At 31.1% G+C, this 21,907-nt stretch overlaps 1 protein-coding gene across 3 annotated transcripts in view; it reads right to left on the bottom strand.

The window, feature by feature from the left end:
* The window catches only part of LOC119067858 (homeobox protein homothorax), a 264,173-nt gene that overhangs the window by 92,798 nt on the left and 149,468 nt on the right, over positions 1–21,907 (bottom strand). For all 3 annotated transcript variants that reach the window (XM_037171095.1, XM_037171097.1, XM_037171096.1), the window contains one exon: positions 9,729–9,824. In XM_037171095.1, coding sequence (XP_037026990.1) covers positions 9,729–9,824 — 96 coding nt within the window. The remainder of the gene's footprint in view (positions 1–9,728; positions 9,825–21,907) is intronic.

Raw genomic sequence — 21,907 nt, 5'->3', positions numbered from 1 at the left:
AACACTCTCTCTCTATCTATATAGGTTTTTTATTTTGTTCTATGTAACACTCTCACTCTGGGTTATGAATTGGTACGCTATGGTTTATAAATAATCGTATTTAGTAAATTTCTGGTGTAATGTCAAAATAATAGATTTTTCATAGATTTAATTAGTTGACAACACATGATAAATGCTTGTTTTGATAAATTGGTGCAAAGACGGATTTTATTATACATATTTTCTGCATACATGCTGCACTTTATAAGTATTATAAAAATATATTTGTTGCAAATGAATGTTTTACTTAATATGAAATATTACGTGCGCATTATGTGTCGAAATCTTGAGACCTGCTTACGTTTTGATGGATTCATATTAATTGCAGGGAATTTTCGGTATGCGAAGGTCGATATTTTGCACTGTCAACAGCATTCGCTCATATAAACTCTTTTTGTAAGAACATAGCGGTAGTACTGTGGATTATGATCATTGTTCTTGCGTTCTTGCACATTGATAATTAAATTGCATCAAATTCGGACCTCATATTTCCCTTCTGACCGCACAGATCGTCTATAAGTTTGAGTTTCCCTTGATGTACTCTTAGGGCCCACCAATAGAGTTTTCCCAGGATTTTCCGACTGCCCCCTCCTACGCATAAAAAACTTAGTAAGATTTTGAGAGAGTGAAATAAATCACTTCGGTTGACGACTGGTTGTGCGATCGATATTTTTTAGGAAAACAGTTAACCTGTCACCGACGGCAAGCAAATTAACAGTTTTACTGTTCAAAATATTACTTCATTTGATCGAAGATTTTCATATATTGATTTCAGAAATCTTTTACTTCATTTGTTTTGAACATGATTTTTGCTGTATAAAACCTCAGAGCTTGTCGTTTATTATTGCTGTCGTGGTCGATAACAGATGACATCCGTATGGAACAGGTTAACATAGAAAATGCTAATTAAAAATTTAATTAAACACTTTTAGTAACCGTGAAATGTTTTTATTTGAAGTCAAGGAAAATAAAAGCGTTGAATTGCTCGAAAAAAATGTCTAAAATTTGTTGCTGCATTTGTAGGAATTTAAATAATTTTCCGCTTTTCCGAGGTTGGCTATGATTAGTTTGCACACAAAATCGTCCACTGCATTGAGCTGTGCTGTCATCAGTTTCGCAAACCGATGAGATCTATTCAAACAGATGACCCAATGAACTCAAAATGTTCAAAACTCTCACAGATAAAGCTACTGTAAATCGCCATTTTATGCGAATCTTCACTTTAACTAATTGTGCAAATGGCTTTCGCTATAGCTTGAAAATTGTCATTGAAGAAATAACGAAATGAAAGAAGCGTTCCATCGGAGAAAGTTTTTTTTTCTTCTTCTTTCCTTCGTGAAAATCTCTGAACTTTGCTGGTAAAGTGTCTAGTTGAGGACATTTGCTTCAAGCACACTCGACAGTGTATACCAAAGTGAGTTAAATAAGTAAAAACAATTTCAAGATCAATATCAGCAAATCTAAACAGCTGGTTACAGCATCCCCACATAAGTGCCTCTCGACATAACACATAACAACAAAACTGCACTCAAATCATCCACCCCTTGATACACATATTTATGTATATGGCCTCCTTCAAACTTCAAGTGGCTATCCCATATAATATCGTTCGTTCAAATTGCTTTATTTATCCTTATGTGTTCGGCGAGCGAGCGGATATACTAATAAAACATGTTAAGGTAAACGCACCAGATATACACTCTTATGAAAAAAGAGAATAAGATTTTCTTTTGCAAATATCGGAATTTTCTTTGAAATTTCACATTTTCGTTTGTAAAAGATTTATCCTGAAGTGCAAGAAGTATATTACACTTTATGGCACTTTTCGTGCCCGAAGTGTCATTAAAAACATGCTATCATTTTTATTGTTGTATTTTATGCAAGAAATGCGTTACTTTACGTAAACGACAGCTAATGTACTTGAATGATCTCTTTTACCCATTTTATGGATGACGTGAAGGTGTATTGAGTAACATAAACAAACCGAAGAATTTATGCAAAATTGCACCTTTTACAATTCGTATTTGTTTATTAAATGTTTTTTTATTGGAAATTATGTGCCTTGGGATTTGAAAATGAAATGAGAAATTTTCAACTGGTGCTACCTAATTGAGTGCGATAGTAATATTCACTTGTCTGTATTCACATTCGACTTTTTCATTTTTTTGTGGGTAAATATTTGTATTTCAAATAAATGCCAGGCGTTATGGGGCATTTCAATTGGAATGATTGATAAGGGCAAAAAAATTGAATATTGGGACTATAGATACATGAACAGCTCATGTAGATTATGTATATATACTGATTTTTAACTTTTCCAAGATTTCGATACAAATCTTAAAGAATATTTGGGCAACTTCACACTTGACTATTTCGCTTACTAACATAGTAGAAAAGTAACTAACACAATGAATATCAAACAAATTACGTCAGCTAATAGCTTTTAATTGGAAATAAATGAAAAAGTAACCAGTATAAAGGATTCAATAAAATTTAATGATTCCAATATCTTTCAATTGTAACATGCAGTAAAAACAAAAAGTCTCAACTTATTTTAGCTTCGTTAGTTCACGTGTGTATGCCAGTTGAGACCACCTAAATGCAACCCAGAGTAATTGATTTAACAAAACCATACAAAGATTCATTTCATTTGTAAAATGGAAAAAAGTTGAAATTATTAATTGTTAAGTGATCATGAAAATATCTGGAGTTATATGTATACTCCCCGGCATTAGAATCGTTTTTAAAAGAACCTCTGTGTAATTATTTCACATAAAAACACACACAAGATATAGAATAACATACAGCTTGAAATAAACTCTTTCATGGATTCAAGTGCATGCAACATTTATATTTCAGTAATAGCTTTTTGAGATTATTTATTGGCTTCGAAAATTGATTTACAATGATTTTTATGGTTTTCATCGAAAAAAAAAGAAATATAAATACATTGCCTGTTAGTGTTCGGATATGCAATATACATAAACAGATTTCAAAGTAAAGTGTTTCGTATAATGCCTTTCTTTCGGAGCTGAAGACACACAACTCTTATATCGTTAGATTTATTAATGAAAAAAAAACAATTTCAAAAAGAAAAATCCAATGAAAGAAGAAAGGAGCTCAATTTGCTATCGATTTAAAACAGTGGAAAAGTGGAGATTAGTTAATGATTTTCATCGAATAAAATTGATTACAAAAGCTTAATGAGCTAAGTTAGGGGTCGTTCATAAACTGCGTATAGTACAAGGCATGATAGAAGTGTTATATCCAAGCGGTGCATATGATTAATATGTCACATGAAAGCATAAAAAATACTAAGAAAAAGAGTATATGAGCATATAGGACGAAGGTGAAAAAATACTAAGGAAAATATCAGACGTCATTTATGAACAGTCCCTTAAAAACATGAGAACTATGTTCCGAAAATCTCAAAATAACAGGAATGACAATAAATTTACATTTGAAAATGTACGGTATGATCAATCTCCGAAAAGTAATTCGAAGAAATTTGTTGTCGTCACAATTATAAAACTAAATATTTTGTAAGTTCTTTTTTAAGCTTCTTATCATAGTTGTTGAATCGAAAATTAAACATATTTGTGTTGTTCGTCATTTTGATCATTTCTCATGATTAACTGGAATTATATTTTATTTTCGGTTTTTTTTTCTCTTTTACTTTTAATTTTTTTTCGGGTTAAGAATATGGTCTTCGGTACTGGAGAATTCGAAACAAGGTGTATCGAATTGGATAAAGAATCAAATGAAGTAAGACGATATTACAGCATTATATTGAATGTCACATTATTATCCCAGTCATCGATCACCCGGTTATGCTTTGAAAGTGAGTTTGAGGTAGTAATAAAATTGGTTTTATTACATTTTTATTCGTTGTTATTATTCGAGATCACCGTTTGTCTTAGTTCGGTTTACGCGTTCCATCGAATTCGAAGAACTTAAGAAAAAGTTGAAATTAGATTTACCTCCAAAAAAATTTCAATTCACACTTCTTGTAAATGGACAATGTTCCACTTAACTAACTTTGCAAAAAAAAAATCGCGCAACTGATGACACCAAAAATACTCAGACCATCCTTTGTTGGGTTCATCGTATGGCTACACCCCCGCTTCAAATTTATCCCGTCCGGATTCGGCCTATAATAAACTATACGTTTCTAACGTCACCTGTAAGGCAATAGTCCCCTGAATGTCTACAACTAGAATGCAACTAGATACAGAATGTCTTGTTCTGTACTGCAGACTCTACATGTGGAACAGTTTGAAATCTTCGACATGTGTAGACTATTGTCTTCCATTTGGACTAAGCCACGCAGCTTTTATTGGCCCAGGCTCAACAGAAATTTGGCGGTTTTTTGGTTTTAGAGTTGTAGCTGAGGTAACAAGTTTTTCTTTTCGATTTCTATTTCTACAACTAATCATCTGTTATGGACATCAATTGCAATAAGAAGCGATGCTGTTCGGTTAATGTGATCTTTAATAGTAAAATATGTGTTAAAACACTTGAAGTAGAGGATTTTTAATCAAAGAAAATAATTTGAACAAAAGAAGTAAAAGATTCCGTGATTCTATATGCCTATTCTGCGCGTTTCTACATGGTTGACAATGACTTTACATCACCATTAAGTCAGGGAATGTTTAATAGCTGAACGCAGTGAGCTGTACTTGAATCGGATCCAAAACCTTCGATACACCGGACACCTATCATACTACAACACTATCAACAACAACAGAATAAAAAAATTGATCACTTTTCGTAATTGCACACGACAAAATTTAATATGCGTGTAAATCGCACTTCAATTATGCATTTTTGATCTTCGTGCAGTTTTTTAGCAGAAACGCAAAAAAAACTGTGCAACAAAAAATATATTCCGCAATATTAACATGATATTATATCGTCATTATATCACGACAATGTTGTACCGATAAAATATTGTTACCGAAGTACAGAGGAGGAAGATGATACTTTTGGGAAATTTGTTTTTGCGTCGAAAGTTTTAAATTACAATTGGTGTGTAACATACGCTTTAACTTTAATATTTTTGGGAAATAATTTTTGTGCGCATTACGAATATCATTTTTAATTTCACGTATTCATTTACACCACTTAAATCTCTTGGAAACATTTTGATCATATTTGTTGCATGTTAAAAATAAACAAAAAAAATAACTTGCTTGTGGGTAAATTGTTGATTGGATATCCTGAAAAGTTTTCTACTTTGGAATATATCCGATCCTCTCGTACACCCAAAAGTGAGTATTTCCTTTAACAATTTACAATATTGTGAAAGTTCAATCCCCAGTCTCTACTATAATAATTAAGCATTCTAATTGAAAATCTCAACAATATTTTTGCCTCAGGTTGCCAGCAATGTTAGCGTAAAGAAATTAAAAGATACCGTAATTGATTTTAAACTGAAATTTATATTAAGTTTCCTTCGCTGAAATTGTCATTTATCCGTAAAGTTATGATTAAAATCGTTAATTTATGGATCCGATTAATAATAATATTTTTTTTTTCGCATAATCCACGATTTTATTTAATATTTTTCCAAATAATAACTTTCAAATGTCATAAACGAAAGTGTGTTAATTTTAAAATATGTTTTCGGTAAATGTCCAAACTGAATTTATAATGAAAAACAGTTTTAAGATCAAGAAGAAGAAGTTAAAAAAAAATCTTTTTGTTGATATAAATAAAGGATTTTATGAAAATAATCTCACAAACGATCCCTACAAAAAAATATTTTTTTTTTGAATTTCAACCGAAACTGGTTGTTATTCATTCGTTTTTTCTTCATCTCTCAATATTAATCGATTGATTAACAGTAGTAAGTAATAATTGGTTATTTATATATACATTTTCGAAATGTACAATTAACAATATAAACAAGATTTTAATCATAACCATTGAACCGGTTTATTGTGAATATTTTTATTTAATTTTTTTTTGGTAAGCCCTGTGTGTTATTTTCGGATTTAAATAATTTGCAATTACTCGATACAGACAGAAAACAAGCGAACGATTTTCAGTTTCGTTATTTCAACGGAAAAAAATTGAAATAAAAAGAAAATTTGTGTTCAGGTATATAACAACAACAAACCAAAAAAATAATATAAAATTGGTTTTCGTGATTATTAACTGTTATTACTACTTTTCAATGCGATCCTCGAATTCTGAAGCGTGTGTGAACGAAACATATTCCACATCATATTGCACTTAGCTCCAACTGGTACCTCCCAAAAAAATTACATTCCGGTCATGATTTTGTTTTTATTTTGCCTACTGTTACTCCTTTCGCCTTGTTTTATTTCAAAAACCCTTCAATTTTCAATCATTTTCCTGCACATAGTTTTTCGGCTAGAAAAGCATTGTAAATCAACTACGAACATGTTTAGCATGCAACATTTTTCGTATTAGTCAACGATTATATATTTATATTATAATGTGGAGTGCTTGATATACTGAGAATTTCGGTTGCGATTCAAAAACTTTTTCACATGAAATGTGATATATACAATCAGGATTAAATGATTTGTCTATAACGTTTCCAGCCAATGCATTCTTGAAATCGACGTAATATTTTGTTAGTTTGTGTAAGCCCTATTTGCTATATTCAAATTATATTCCACATTCATGTCTTCAATTGGACCTATACTTTCAATCGAAACTTTGTTACACTCCTCCTCCCAATCGTCTTGACTCTCATCGCTCGAAATTAAACGGTCCATTAGCGAAATCCCAATAAGATGGTGAAAAGTTACGAGAACCATAAGATTAACATTTAGCACAGCCATGAATGCTTCAAATGCCAAGGCTGTACCGACAATAATAATACTGTCTATATAATAAACTCATATTTCAAGCATAAATATCAATAAAAATTGACGAATTAGTGACAATTACAACGATACAACGATGCATTGAAGCATCACTACTAAAAATTTTTAGTACATCAACAACAACCATAGAATCTACCAAAAGCAAAAGTTTCAACATAAAACACAATCCCCATCAACACCACTATTACCATCAAACGTTCAACGAAAATATTCTTAATGTGTAACCGAGCCAACTATACTGAGCATTGTGAAACAACAAGAAAACATTCCATTCAGACAGAGATGAGCTATAAATCATTTCGACCAGCTGGTTGAACTATAAAATCGAAGAATATTACAAAAACAAACCATAACCATTCAGACAGAAATAGGACAACAATATATTTTCGTGGTTAATTGACAATGAAGCCTGCAAAGCTTTTGCGCATGCTGACTAAAAAGTTTCTTTTTTTGTTTGTTTTTACTTTGGTATTTGTTCGTTTGCCTTTTTCCGAAAAGCTGTACTAACAATGCACACATCAGAAACAATGTAACTAAAGAGCATGATGATTTGGAATTGAAAACGATGAAAAGGATATACACATACCGCGTGTATGTTTATTCAGTTACAGCATATACATGGAATTTCGTAGATATAATGTTTCGTTTCCATAACAAAATTTGGCAGCGTGGTGAGGATATTGTGGATATCACAAAAGTTTTCTGCAACGCATGAGCTTGGCTGAATAAGTTTTTCCCCGTGCATGTGTATTATATGTATCAAATATTGGAATATACGTCCAGACTTTTCAACTACATGCACAGGAAAGCATTTATATAGCCGTCATCATCGTCTCGTTACTATAGCAACTTAATATTGGATTCTCATACGAAAATAATTTAGATGTGTGGAGTGGAATACAAACGTTGTATTATGGATTGAAGATTCAAGACATTTCATGTGAAAAAATATTAATCTTTTTGGTGGTGAAAATGTTATTGTGCTGGTATGTTATATTTATGCGATATGGATATTGTATGAGAGATCAGGTATTGGTTTTTATGATGATCTTTTATCTTATTTGAAGGTAACCAGCCAGCGGTTGGTTGATAAAGTTTCATTTTTGATGAATGGGAACATATCATAAAAATTCCACTATGTTTATACACACGCACGGTACACGGTCAAAAAAGGATTCGGTACAAATACAAGAAAGTTGAATTCATAATAAATGAACGGCTACATTATTGGTCTGAATTCGTTTCGATGAAAAGACCATCCAAAAGTTTACTTCAAATAAATTTACAACAAGCGAAATTTACCGACGGCACTTTGTACTTTTCATTTAGGTTTAACTTTATTATAACCATTTCATGTGATGGTAGAGGGAAGACGTTTTTAAGAGAATCGAATTATTGGATGTGATTTCAGTTCGAGTTTGTGGATTTTTTTTTAGGAAAGAGAGACGAAAAGTTTCTGTTGCTTAAAAGTTTGATTGATAAATCTGTGTTCCAAAGGAATTTCGTTTCAAAACGATAAGATTATGTGCCTTAGGATTTGAATTTTCATTGAATGACCGGTGAACGACACATTTTCTGTTTTGTGCCTTTTTCTGAATTTTTCATGCATTTTTATATGGAGAAATCAAAAAACTCAAGTACAACACAGAAACAAAAAATGTGTTGGTTTTCAAAATTCTGTTCGTTTACGTTCTCTAACATGGGGCCAATCTGTCCCTTTTTCGAATTCTTATTTGAATTTTCAACGCACTTACAGTTGTAATCTGTTGTCAGTTTCAAGTGCTATATTGACATTGATAATCAAAAACTCAATCTTTTTTCTTCTGTAAAGAAAGAAGAACCTTACGAAGCCAACCGCAATGACTGGATTTAATGTGGCTTTAATTCAAACCGTTTGTATGATATGTCAGTGGAAAGAGATTTAAAAAGATATTGAAACATTTCTGCACAGAAAACCGCATTTTTTTAGCATTGTCGTAATTCGGGGCCACACAAACGAAACGAACAATTCGAATTCTAAACACACAATGTCGACTGGAAACGCTCGACGAACGTGCATTGCTATAATATTAATTCCGAATGCAAGTTGATCGATTGATCATTAATAATAATTGCATCCAATAAAGGAGATAATTTAATTAAAAAATAAAACTATTTTTCTGTACCATATTATTCAATGCGTATACACTGTTCTTGTACAATGATCAACCATACGGATAATAATAATAATAAAAAAAGAGAAGTTAATAACAGCATTTTACAAAAATTATATCCAATGCTATAATATACTTATTAAAAAATAAAAACCATAGAAAATCTGGTTCTGCTATTTAACAACGTATGGAGTTTGAATTAAAAAATTCAAAAGAAAAACGTTATGACAGTCGACTTGCGGTTAATGATATCGAAAACAGATTTTTGTTGTTGTTGTTTTGTTTCGTATTTAATTCAATTTAACACATACAATATTATAAATTGAAAAGTACTAAGTATCACGATATTATTCTATATAAAGAGTAATGGCTTTAAAAGAAACTTAGTGCCTCAATATGGTCATAAAGAGGTTGGATTTATACAACAACAAAAACAACAAAAAACTGTGCAACAATAGACTGTTAATTTTGCCTATCAATTTATTCACTTCAGTTAGTGGATATAAATATGTTGTACATCGACAATAATACATATGTAGTTCATTGACACATTTTGTTAAAATGGTTTCTACAGAGAGATAATAATGCAGGTGGAACAAGTAAAAGTTTTCCGACGGAACATTGATAAACTTATTTATTACCGAACGAACGAACCACAATGAAAAAAAAGACATACCAGGACTACCGAGGAAGACAGAGGAATATAATCGCCTTGTTGCATCAGCGTTTCTTGTGTCAGCAGGTGATGACCATTCTCTTCGACACCATCGACCTGAAAAAGAACAACCAAAAAAATGTTAATTTTTATAGTTAATGGTCGGGGGGAAAAAAAGGCAGAAAACGTTCATCCTTATCAGCCTGATCAGATGGAGATCATTTTGGATTCAATTATTTTTGGTTCTACCTATTTGAGACCACTGGACAGATAAGATTTATCCTGGTTCATCTAGATTCAACATTATTTTTTTATCAAATCAAAATATCTCAAAAACAGTTTTTATTTCATAAAAAAAAAATATTTTCAGTTACAAAAATGTAACTCTAATGCTTTATGACCGATTGGTGTCCGAATTCGATTAGATCAGTGTTCGATTAAATATCTCTATTAATCTTTACCCAGATATGATTTCTCAATGCAATTGATAGAAATGTGACATAATTTGATAGATTTTTGTCGTGTAGTTTAACAAATTTGTTAAATTCCATGACGCATATTATACAATTTGAAGTATGTACCCGCGCGGAAAGAGATAATCAATAAATGAGTGATTGTAATTTAATTGCAACGAGTTAAAGTTAAATGGAAATAAAATACAAATAAAAATGATTCAATGAGCCGTGACGTGATCATATGACTGTTTTTTTATATTATTTAAATTGTTGCAAATAACAACGTGTATTGTTGTACGTTTTATGAAACCAAGCACAAGCTTAGAAGTTCCGTCTCGACTTTTGCATTTTGATCATTTTGAAATATAAAATTTTACTTTTGCACGTTCTGTACATTCATGATTATTGAGATTGTTGTATGAATGATTCACAATTCTTCCTAGTTTCGATGTTCAACTAAATGCAATAACAATTTTTTGAAGAAAAAAAATGTTTCATTCAAAATGTTACTAATAAACATGCTCGAAGCATCCTATCGATTAACCATCATTTCTGCGAAATGTTTAATAAATGAACGTTTGCTGACATTGTTTGGCAGGGATGTTTTCAAAACCGAATATATTATACATCACTAAGTTAACAACATCGTTCCGAAATCGATTGACCCAAATAAAATATTGGTTGTCTGTTCATGCTTTCGGCAATTAAATGAGTTCGAAGTGTTACATGACTGTTTGTTTGTTTATTGTTAATTTGGAAAACTTCAGGGGTCATATCAAAAATTGAAGTTGAACTTGAACTTGACGAGAAAAAAAATCCCTTTGCTCGGTTTTATTGGGGAAATGCTTTCCACTCATACTGCAACTCGGTGACACATATAAAAAGATATTCGTTGAATAATTCCCATCTGATAACATGGTCCAACAAGTACATAATGTATAACTTTGGGCATATTCTATTTGTCATTAATTTTTATGTTAGCCCTTCCATTTCACTTCCTCATTTAAATTACATATCTTATGTTCTATCCAAAAAAAATATTTTTTTTAATGAGCAATAAAAGTACATAAAAGAATGAACAAAATGAGCGACGAAAATAACAACAACAAAAAAAATAATGCAACACTCTACAGAGCAATTTTATTACATTATTAAATCCATTGGGTGACTGACTGCGTTAATTGAGATGTATGAATGTTTTATGTATTTGATACACCGATTGAAATGGGCCGCGGCGCGGTGATGCGGTCACATGACCTATAAATCACAAATTCAATGTGTTGTGAAAATTGGTATCACCAATTCGGCGCTAATATATAGAACAATATCATATACGTAGACGGTAGTATGTTCATATTTTTGTTTTTTGTTTTTTTTTTCGTACGTCACAGCATATGCAATGAAGTGTAACTCTTTTTTTTCGGTTTCGGGACAGCTTAACGGTATAAAATTAACTTGATGATGAAGTAGACTAATTGCTGCACATTGCTTTTTGACAATAATTTGACGTACTTAATCGTATAACAAACAAAATTTCCTGTCGCAGTTGAATATCGATCAAGCACCGAATAATTCCCCCCCCCATCTCCATTGATATTCTCTTAACCCAGTAATAAAATCAATTTAAAGACGAAAACCCATTTACTAAAATATAATCAAGTCAAGCTCATTGTGTCAAAGTCAAAGTGCAATAAAATGTCAGTGTCATCATCACCCATTACAGTGCATAAATTAGTCCATTTTGTCCATCATAAATGTCCATCAAAATACACACGTTTGCATTGTCTCGTAAATATGAACATTGAAAACCATAGCGCAGCTCTACAACAATGTCGAATCGAAACACAGATATCTTGCACCTCGAATAAATACATGCAAGTGTCAGGTTTCTATATATATTCGTACAGCAGAAAAAAAAAATAACTCACAGACTTCTTCGAGCTGTACATCTACAACACTCTACACTTCAATCTCTCGCAATCATTTTGCAGTCGTTGTTGTATAACATAACATAAAACAAAACAGCACATTATTCCATTCATATACACACGTTACGGGTGTGCGATGTACGTACGCGAAGACGTGTTTTTTTTTTTCGCTGTGTGTATGTATTGAATTGTGTCGCGTTTTATATTAAAATATTATTGGACATGGCAGGTTGGTCTTAGCTATAACCGCCTTAAATCATACTCCTCTTATATTATTTTACAATTCGTGACGTCACACGGTTCATCATCATGTCATTCATGGATTATCCGTATTGCTGAACTGATTTGTGGCAGCACTATATACATCACACATAGCAATTCCATACACACCGATGGCTGGCGTATTTTATGTTTGATAGAATTCGTAATGTTTTTTTCTCTCTATGCTACACATTTTTTCCGTCTTCTCTCTTCATTCTACGTTTTTTTTCTGCTTTTTGTTTATTGAATGAAAATATTTTTTATTCGTCTGTTTATCTAACAATATTATTTAAGTTTTATTATTGGGAAATGCACATTTTATGATGAGTTTGCTTTTCATTTATCCCCCCACATAATAACCAACACAAAATAATGGGTTTTCTGTTTGCAAGAGATGGCAAAATAATATAATATAACGATAATTATATTAATGTTGTGTAAGCCATTTTCTTTTTATGAGGGTAATAATGTGGAAATTAGAAAATATTTTCGGTTTTTATACCCCGTTGTATATATATAGGAATTTCATCTCCATCGTATCGGTAAGCACCGTTCAACATGACCGAAAAGGAAAAATTGATTTAAATGAACCACAATTTTTCCGTACACACATATACAGTTTTAGTTAAAGATATCACACAAAATATCTATATTCGCCTATTGATCAAATATTACAGTACAACCGATTCGTAACAATCAGACCGAAAGAAGGAAAAATAATTTTCATAGAACCTAACACACTCACACTACTGACATCATATCCAGTTCATAGTCCTTAATTTTCGGTTTTACTGCAGAAAACCGCACATATTCATTTAAACATAATAATAGAGAGAGCGGCAAAAAAACAATCCCAAATTTAAATTACATTTTCAACAAAAAAAAACCATTTTCCTTTTTCTAATATTCCAGCATTATGTATAATTTTAACTTTGAAAGTAAGCCATAACAATAATAACAAACGAAGGTAAAAAACAATAAATTCTGATATCTCGCAATGTCTAGTATTGTTAAGTCAACCCCCTATATAATATTGCTCGCGAGTAATTTCTTCGTTCGTTCGTTTTTTTTTTTTTGTTTTCCTACCACCGGTGTATATAATTTTTTTTTGCTCTGTATCTAACAGCGAAAAGTATAACAGGAAAATTCATTTTTCCATTTTTATATATTATATATTGTTATATTACTTTAGCTCAGAGGGATGATGGGACATGGAATTTTCATTCTTTTCTATTTTGATGAAAATAATGTACTTTTTATTATATACTTTTTTGCGCTTATATTATTACGACACAGCACCATGTAATTGGGTATATTGTGGTTTTTTTTATGAAATTTTATTGCAAATAGCATATTTAATATAAATGACAATTTTCTTTTTCACCCGGAGAGGTTTATGAGTGTGTGTGTGTATATACGTTGTGAAATGGATTTGTTCATAAGTTCACCATTTTAAATGGTTTTTGTTGAAGAGAAAATTGTATATTATTGCCATATTAATGAAATGTATATCGCCCACTTTCGGTAGGCATAAAAAGCAGATTATTACTTTTTAACAGACGTCGATGCAGATTAGAAGATTAGGATACGGATAAGTGGCCTGATTCAGCAAGGTGTCATGCGCCTATGTTATAGTATGAGCTGTTGTGCTTGCTCACAGATTAGATGAACCTGGACAATTAAGAAGGGTCATTCACTAATTTTTCCGACGTGTTTTCTCTATTTCTCTAAAATAACAATAGATCGAAAGGACTCCGTTCATTATATATGACCTTTTGAGTTGATTTTTTTAAAAATGTTTTTTAGCTGAATCAATCACGTTCGGATGGTATTTTGAAAAAGAAACCAGAATCTAGGAATTTTAAGGTAACTTTGGAATTTGCGGGAATTTATTCCCTAAAACAGTACCTGTTAGAGACTTAAAACAATGCATATTTTATGACACATTCACCTACATTAAAAAAAAAAACTTTCAAAAAGTTTTTAATTGACGATATAGTTGTGAGTTGTGATACTGACTGGAATAGTCTGGGGGTGATAACGTCCGAATAGAAGTTTCAGAAAGATGTTTCTGCCAATTCCAAACATTTTATGCAGTGAAGGCCATAAAATTATTTTTCCATTCAAATTCTCTAGCAGTTATCACCCGCACTAGAAAACTAAACAAGTTTTTAACATTGGGTATGGGCTGTTCAATTACTATTCAAATTTAGATTAAAAAAATCCTTCCAGAAATGCCACCGAAATGTGTCAGTTCCGGATGGCTCCTACTGTGTTTCCAGATTGGAAAACATTGCGTTCACAAAATCTATTCGAAGAATTCGATCAATTAACGTTTCCATTGTGAACCTATGCCTATATTTTGGACAACACCTTTTTAGTTTCCACAGAAAAGGATCAAAGAGACGAAAATTCTGACTTGAATCGAATCCCTATATTCAAAAAATGGTGCTGGTCTTGGTCGATCAATTAATTTTCAATTCATTTAATTTATCACGATTAATTATTTTGAATTGAAAAGTCAATAACGAAATTACCGTCGCCGTTATTGATGTTCTGAGAAAAATGTTTTCATTTTGATTGAAAGTGTTCAAAAAATGAATGCAAAAAATTTAACATAAAAGAATTTCATTTCTTTTTTGAACATACAATGTATACATTTTCCGAACGTTAACTCTTCCTGCGTGTCGGTCTTTTTATTTAATACCAAATGGCTTGTTCCTCTTTTCTTTTCTTTTTCATGAAACAGCCAAATTAATAATTTCTTAACGATTTTGAATAATATTAATTCATGTTCATTTGTATATTATGTATCTTTCAACATATTATACCAGCCAACATCAATATGCATTTAAAATATGTTATCGGTAACGATGTTTCTTTTCCTTGGTTCACTTTAAACAATTTTTGGTTGTTGCTGTTGTTGTTTGTTTGTTATTTATTGTATTTTACAATGCCAGCAGATATAATTTTCATCTTCTTTTTGGATAAATTTAAGAAACCTTCGATAAAAATCATATCTTTCTGACAAGCCATTTCAATTTAAAAAAAAAAAGAACCGAACACATCTCTCTCGGTCCGTATCAATACCATTTGGAGGGCGAACGTGAAATTTCATTTAAAAAATAAAAAAAAACCTACTTATGAAAACTGTAAATGCATTTCGGAAAAGAAACCAAACGAAAATAACCAAATTCTTGAAACAGGTCTACAGAGTCAGCATATATGAATGATATGTATCATATACAATTAGTCCAGATTTGTATTTTCCATCTAAAATCCATGTTAAAGTCAATCCAACGTTTACTCCGAATGCAACAGATTGTTCAATTACCAATTATCACATTCAAAATCAAATCCTTTTTAATTACACTATAAAAAACTGACATATCGCACATATTCGATGCAATTCAAAGTGCCAGAAAATAGGTTTGTGCATATCAAATATCGGGAAAACTAACCGCAAATGACATTTTGTTCATATCGAAACTGCAATAACACAAGTATTAATAATATAACACTCATATGGAAGAGACATTGGTTTGGATTGACTTTAATTGGTTAAATTAATTTTAAGTGTTCGTTTCGCTTTCAAAACTGCTGATTCGCAATTGCAATATTGTAATATTGTCATGATTGAACGTAACTACCAGAACAGAGAATTTATAACGAAGTCACTATGGTTTTTTGGAGGGCATTATACATAATATAGATGGTGTGTGGTGTGTGTGTATAAATATTGGAAAATTTAATTCAATAAATATATTTCAAATTCGACACACAACGAAATTGATACGAATTTGAAAATGAAAAAGAGAAGAACCATGCTGCATGTTATTAATTTAATTAAATTTTAATGATTTCGGCTGCACAACACCATTCACGAAAGATGTATTTATGGAATATAATTATTGTTACTTGGATTGCTTAAATAGATCCGCTTGACAAAAAAGAAGAAGAGAATTCTGGTAATTTCTTTGGTTTTTTTTTGTGTAATTCTTAAAACATTTTAAACTGATTTTTTTAATCTCTCATCTTTCCTTTTCTTGTGCAGACATACTGGATTTGTTTGACGACAGTTTTAAAATAATTTTAAATTGAACAATATTTTCGTTGAAATAGTTCAACATATTTTGTGTGGGTGACAATTTTTAACTTCACTGTGGTATTTTACATATTTATTTTAATTGAATATGACGTTAAAAGATCTGTCCAAAATAAAACTTTTTTTTTCATACTAAATGATACTCTACACACAAGAGAGGAGAAAAAAATTCATGAAGAAACGAAAGAAAGAAAAATTGGAACAACTAAACTTGGATACATCCCGTAAATTGTATATTTAAACAAAAATATTAAATTTATTTATATAAACATGAGTAAGATGAGGACAAAAATGAAGGCAAAAGTTTTTTTTTCTTTTCTTTTTGTCGTTTTGTCTTATTTTATAGATATAAGTTATATATGAAATTCATCAACCTTTCATGATCGCATCTTCTTCATAACAATCAAAAACAATGTTTTATTTATTTTCACTGTTAATGTTTAACATTTTATAAACATTGAACATATAAGAACATTTTTAGCTTCAACTTTTCCGACAAAATGGATAAAAATACATCAAAAATTTATTTATTTTTGTTGAGAATATTTATTTTATAAATTGGAACAAGTTTTCACTGTGTGTAATTCTAATTTATTGCATGAAAGCATACTACTTATACGATAAGATAAGATGGCAGTGATCAATATATATAATATATATTTAAAAAATAAATAAATCGAATAATAATGCTAAGTAATCGAATAAATTGGAAACCGATTTAATACCAAATTGTAATTGTGTACACACATTGTTGTGTTGGAGGTTAAAGGACCTCAAATTCGATTCGTTGCACGTTTTGTAATTATGCTGAGCAATCATATTATTCACTCGCTTTTTGGGATTAACAGTTATCTGCCAGATATTGAATTCAATACCGCTCTGCCAGATGATTTTGTGGCACTGTTCGTTTTCTACCGAGACAATGAGTTGGTATAAACGAAATGTGTGGAAAGCTTTAGGGTAAAATGGGCAAAAATGGGTTGTTGTTGTTATGTCGAACGTTGGAAAGTGGGCGGAAATAGAGAAGTTACATTTTCAACCGTTGCAACCTAACTGATGTTATTTTTTCCACATGCGAAATCCACGTGCATTCTGAATACATGTCGTAACATCGGTAAAACATGTGGATCCCACATTCCACACTGGTGGAATGAATAAATAAAATCGAATTTGTAATTGTGACTTCTTATTTTTCTTCACCAGTACTCCAAAAGTAGTAATTAGAGTTTCCCAACAATCCATTTTAAACATTCTACTAAAATCTGAAAATTTCCTCAATTTTTCTTCGTCTTTTTTGATTTGTTATATAAATACTGTTCAGCATCATCATATTTCCCTAAAATAATAATTTTCCCTCCGGCTAGTGTCGCTTGTCATGAACTGTCTAATAAAGCCTCCAGAACACAGAACATGTACAAAATACAGTTCTATGGAACGGAAATGTTTTGGATTCGTGGTATGTTTCTACAGTATAGAATTAACATTTTCGAAGACTTAATTAGGTTGTTGAAATTGAAAGTTTAATTAAGTAATTTTGAGATAAAAAAGAGACGAAATAGTTAGTTAAAGTTCGCGGATATAAGCTACTTTTACTAGCAGAAGTAGGTACAGTATGAAAAAGTACTGCGATGTTGATTGTCACCGCTTCATCTTTTCATCATAAGTTTTCGTAAATGTCAGGCAACCGATTAGATTTAATGTTGATAAAGTGATGCTGTAATTTTTACAAAATAAACACTAAAGATTTACGTTATTTTCTTCTACTCACTAAATTCAACGTAAATAACGTAAATGGAACGATCTTTATAACATCAACACAAAAAAAAAATTAAAAGAAATTGTCACGTACAAGACATAAAATGACAGTTTATTAACAATAACTTTAAGCCGAAACTGATTAGAATACAATAATTTTTTTTATTTCGTTCCTCTCCTCAACTTTATTTTCTTTTCACACTGTTGACATAACTTTTTAAAAAACAAAATATTTGAAAGTTTGCAGCGGCATAACTTATTATCATCAATGTAATTTCGGTTTATGGGAAATAAATTCTAATAAAATTGATTTTAATCGGGTTGTAAATTTAAAATAAATACAATGTGAAAGATTAATTATAAATAAATCAATCGTGTCTGAGTGAGTGTGTGTGTGTCGTGTCGTGTATGCATATATTACACATATTTTGTGGAACAAACTTTTTAGAATTACACCAATCGTCGCATGGGCACATTTTTGATGGGAACCTGTGTTTATTATGTCGGCGATTGATTTATTCGTAATGCTGTCTGTACGAATTCGGCTTAAACGATATGCTGGAGCTATATTAAGAATTTTTTTATTGGTTTTACAGAAGCTTTTTTTATTAGTTTCTTTTTATTATTAGTGGATTAGTTTAACATTTTCTTGAGCGGGTGTGATACGCGTAATAAGTTGAGATTTATTAATGTATGGCAAGGAGAGAGTTGTTCGATTTGAAACATATCAATCACGTTGCACTTGCTTCGCGTTAATATCTTAATGAGTTTTTTATTGAGATATTTATGTCAATTGTTAATAAATTTTAAAACAAAGAAAAAATTTGTAAAAACTATAAAGATAACAGTGTGTACGACAGTGTACATCCGAGCATCGGCACATTTCAAATAATTATTCCCAAACGTGCCATAAATTCGATGTATAAAAAATCACCTGTAGAATTCCCTTCACAAAAATTCCGTTATCATTATTCCATAAAGTGACACAATAAAAGTTCTATAAAAATATCTAATTTTACGCGTAATTTCGTCAGTCTATCACATCAACTCTATGATTGCCACTGCATGTTCAGGAATATCATATTACAGCAAAGTATAAACATTTTCATAAAATACTCGATTTCATTTGTTACATATCTTGATACAAATCCATTGAGAAGAAATATTTATATACACAGCCATGGATGACACTCTTGACGTGTTTATTGGCCAATACAGATCTTTTATCAGCACCATACCGACCCAATCAAAATAAAGATGGGGTTGCCTGGTTCTGCAATTTTACAAATTACCCCCGCAAAATGAGTCGTTTTGTTGCCATTGGTGATGGAGTTGAATTGTGTGTATATATATTATATACACGAGTATAAAATGTACTGTGTGGCGCCGCGCGAACCTTTGGAGAAAAAAAAATTTGTATGTGTATACCGAGTAGTACAAACAGGGTGCTTGAAAAAAGAAATAGATTTTTTGACGTCATAACATTATCATCTTTTGTTGTTTGGGACTATATGTTGTCTGGAGAGCTTTTCATTCTGAAAGAGGTTTTGTGTCTGAGGCTATAAACGTGTTTCCACATTACAATAAAAGGACATATCTTTGTTGTACCATCTGAAACATTATTTTGAGCTTTTCGCAGGAAAAAGATGAGCTGAATGACACCCTTATTTTGTATAAATATAGAGCATCTATGTGAGACAGAGGATCGGTGTGCTTATGGGCGCGTTGCGTATTATACGTATGCGGCAACATTTACGTATAAATAAAGACAAAGTTGTTTTGATGAGATGGGATAGTTTTTTGGGGCCCCACCGACACATTTACCATTTTATGTGATGATGTGACATCAACTAAGGATATCAATAAAATTATACTAAATGTTTTTGATATCATTTTGTATTTAAACAGATAGTGTATGAATGACTATGTAATTGAATTACACATTTTATGTTCGGTACTTGGGATTTATATGTGAAAATTGTATAATATTTTTGGGTGTTGTGATAGTCTCTGTTGGTTATTGTTTTCAAGGTTAATTTTTTGAATGGCTTTACAAGTTTATGTTTTCCGAAATATGAGACGGGTTAATTGTTCAAGTCAGTATTTTATTTGAATGTTTCAGCACATTTTTGCTTTAACATTTGTGTTGACTGAGTAGGGTGCAAAAGCTTATCATTTCTGATTTCGGTTGTGTTTTATCGTTTGAAGTGGACGATTAAATAAATATTCTCTCCACTGTAATTTTGCCGTTCTGCTACGATCTCTCTATTAGAGGTTGGTCTTATTCATTCTCCGCCTTAATGGCTGGGTGTATTGACGATGTTGCGATATATCACACACCAGTAAATATGAAAAAATAGGTTTAGGTGCTATGTAAATGGATCCATGTAACCAGTTGTTTTTTATATTTGTGTGTCGATGAAATTAAACAGCCTCCTTTCAAACTAAGATTTTTTCGATCGAAATAAATGCCTAATTGTCAGTACTTTTAGAATTATCATTGAATGATGAGTATGAAAATGTTTTTATGGATCACTGAGTAGACGTTCTCGACATCATTGTATTAAAACATTAAGGTAATGCATGTTGGTTCGGTAAAGATTAATACTTTTTCGCCATAAGAGAATGTAAAATTAGATGAAATGGAACTGTAGTTATAAGAGCATAATGAAAAATCCTATATCTGAAATTCTCGATTCCTCAGCACCATTAACTTAATGGAACTATACAATTAAAGTAGACATCACACTATTAATATCATGAACTCTAACTTGACCAATTTCTATTTAACAATACATTCTCATAATAATTGCTTTAATTAATTTAATGACACATTAAAGTAAAACTTATGCAAATAACACATCAGAAAAATATTTAATAAGACAAAGACATGTTGAATACATTGAGCTGCTGACGGCTTTATTAATTTCCGCAAGGGAAAATTTTTATTTCGATTCTTTTTTCGTTTTCGTTTTCGTTGTTTTGGTTGAAATATTATTTTGAAAACATGCGTACAATACTCAAATTTGACAATAATTTGACCGTTGTGTTATGCATTATAATGCCATATAGGATTAATAACAGCAAATAACATTAAAATTGGCATTAATCGTTGAATATAGTCAATGCAAAATTAAAATCAAATTGTGTTGTTATTTTTATTAATTAAATGCAAAATTAAATGTGTATGATTGAACAGAAACTATCTTTAAATATGTAAAATAATCGTTTTAACCTGCAAGATATAACCCGTAATTCCACGACTGACTGAAATGTAATGACAATAAAATTGATATTAGTTCATGAGAGGATAAATTCAATGACTCGATTAAATTATGATCAGAGAGGGAAATTTTTTGTATAAATTATTCAATCGTTATAAACACGGTCGAGCAATCTAGCTTTGAAAATTTGTTCTTTTATGATTTCATTCCAGTCGGTTCGTTAATAATGTTACAATTTAATTGGACGGGCATTAAGTCATATTATATTGTATTCAATTAGTCAACGAAAAGTTAATTATCTTGATCAATTTTACGTTCAAGCATCCAATGAAGATCTAGTACCGTCAAAAATGTATATTTAACTAGTTACACAACATTCTCCTTGTCTACCATTCAACCTCTATTACAAAACATTCCTCCTGTCTACCATTCGACAGATAAGGAGAGAAATACGGTCAACGTTATCAATAGC

Source organism: Bradysia coprophila (assembly GCF_014529535.1).
Source record: "Bradysia coprophila strain Holo2 chromosome X unlocalized genomic scaffold, BU_Bcop_v1 contig_130, whole genome shotgun sequence".
Taxonomy (NCBI): domain Eukaryota; kingdom Metazoa; phylum Arthropoda; class Insecta; order Diptera; family Sciaridae; genus Bradysia; species Bradysia coprophila.
This window is presented reverse-complemented; position numbering and strand designations above follow the sequence as displayed.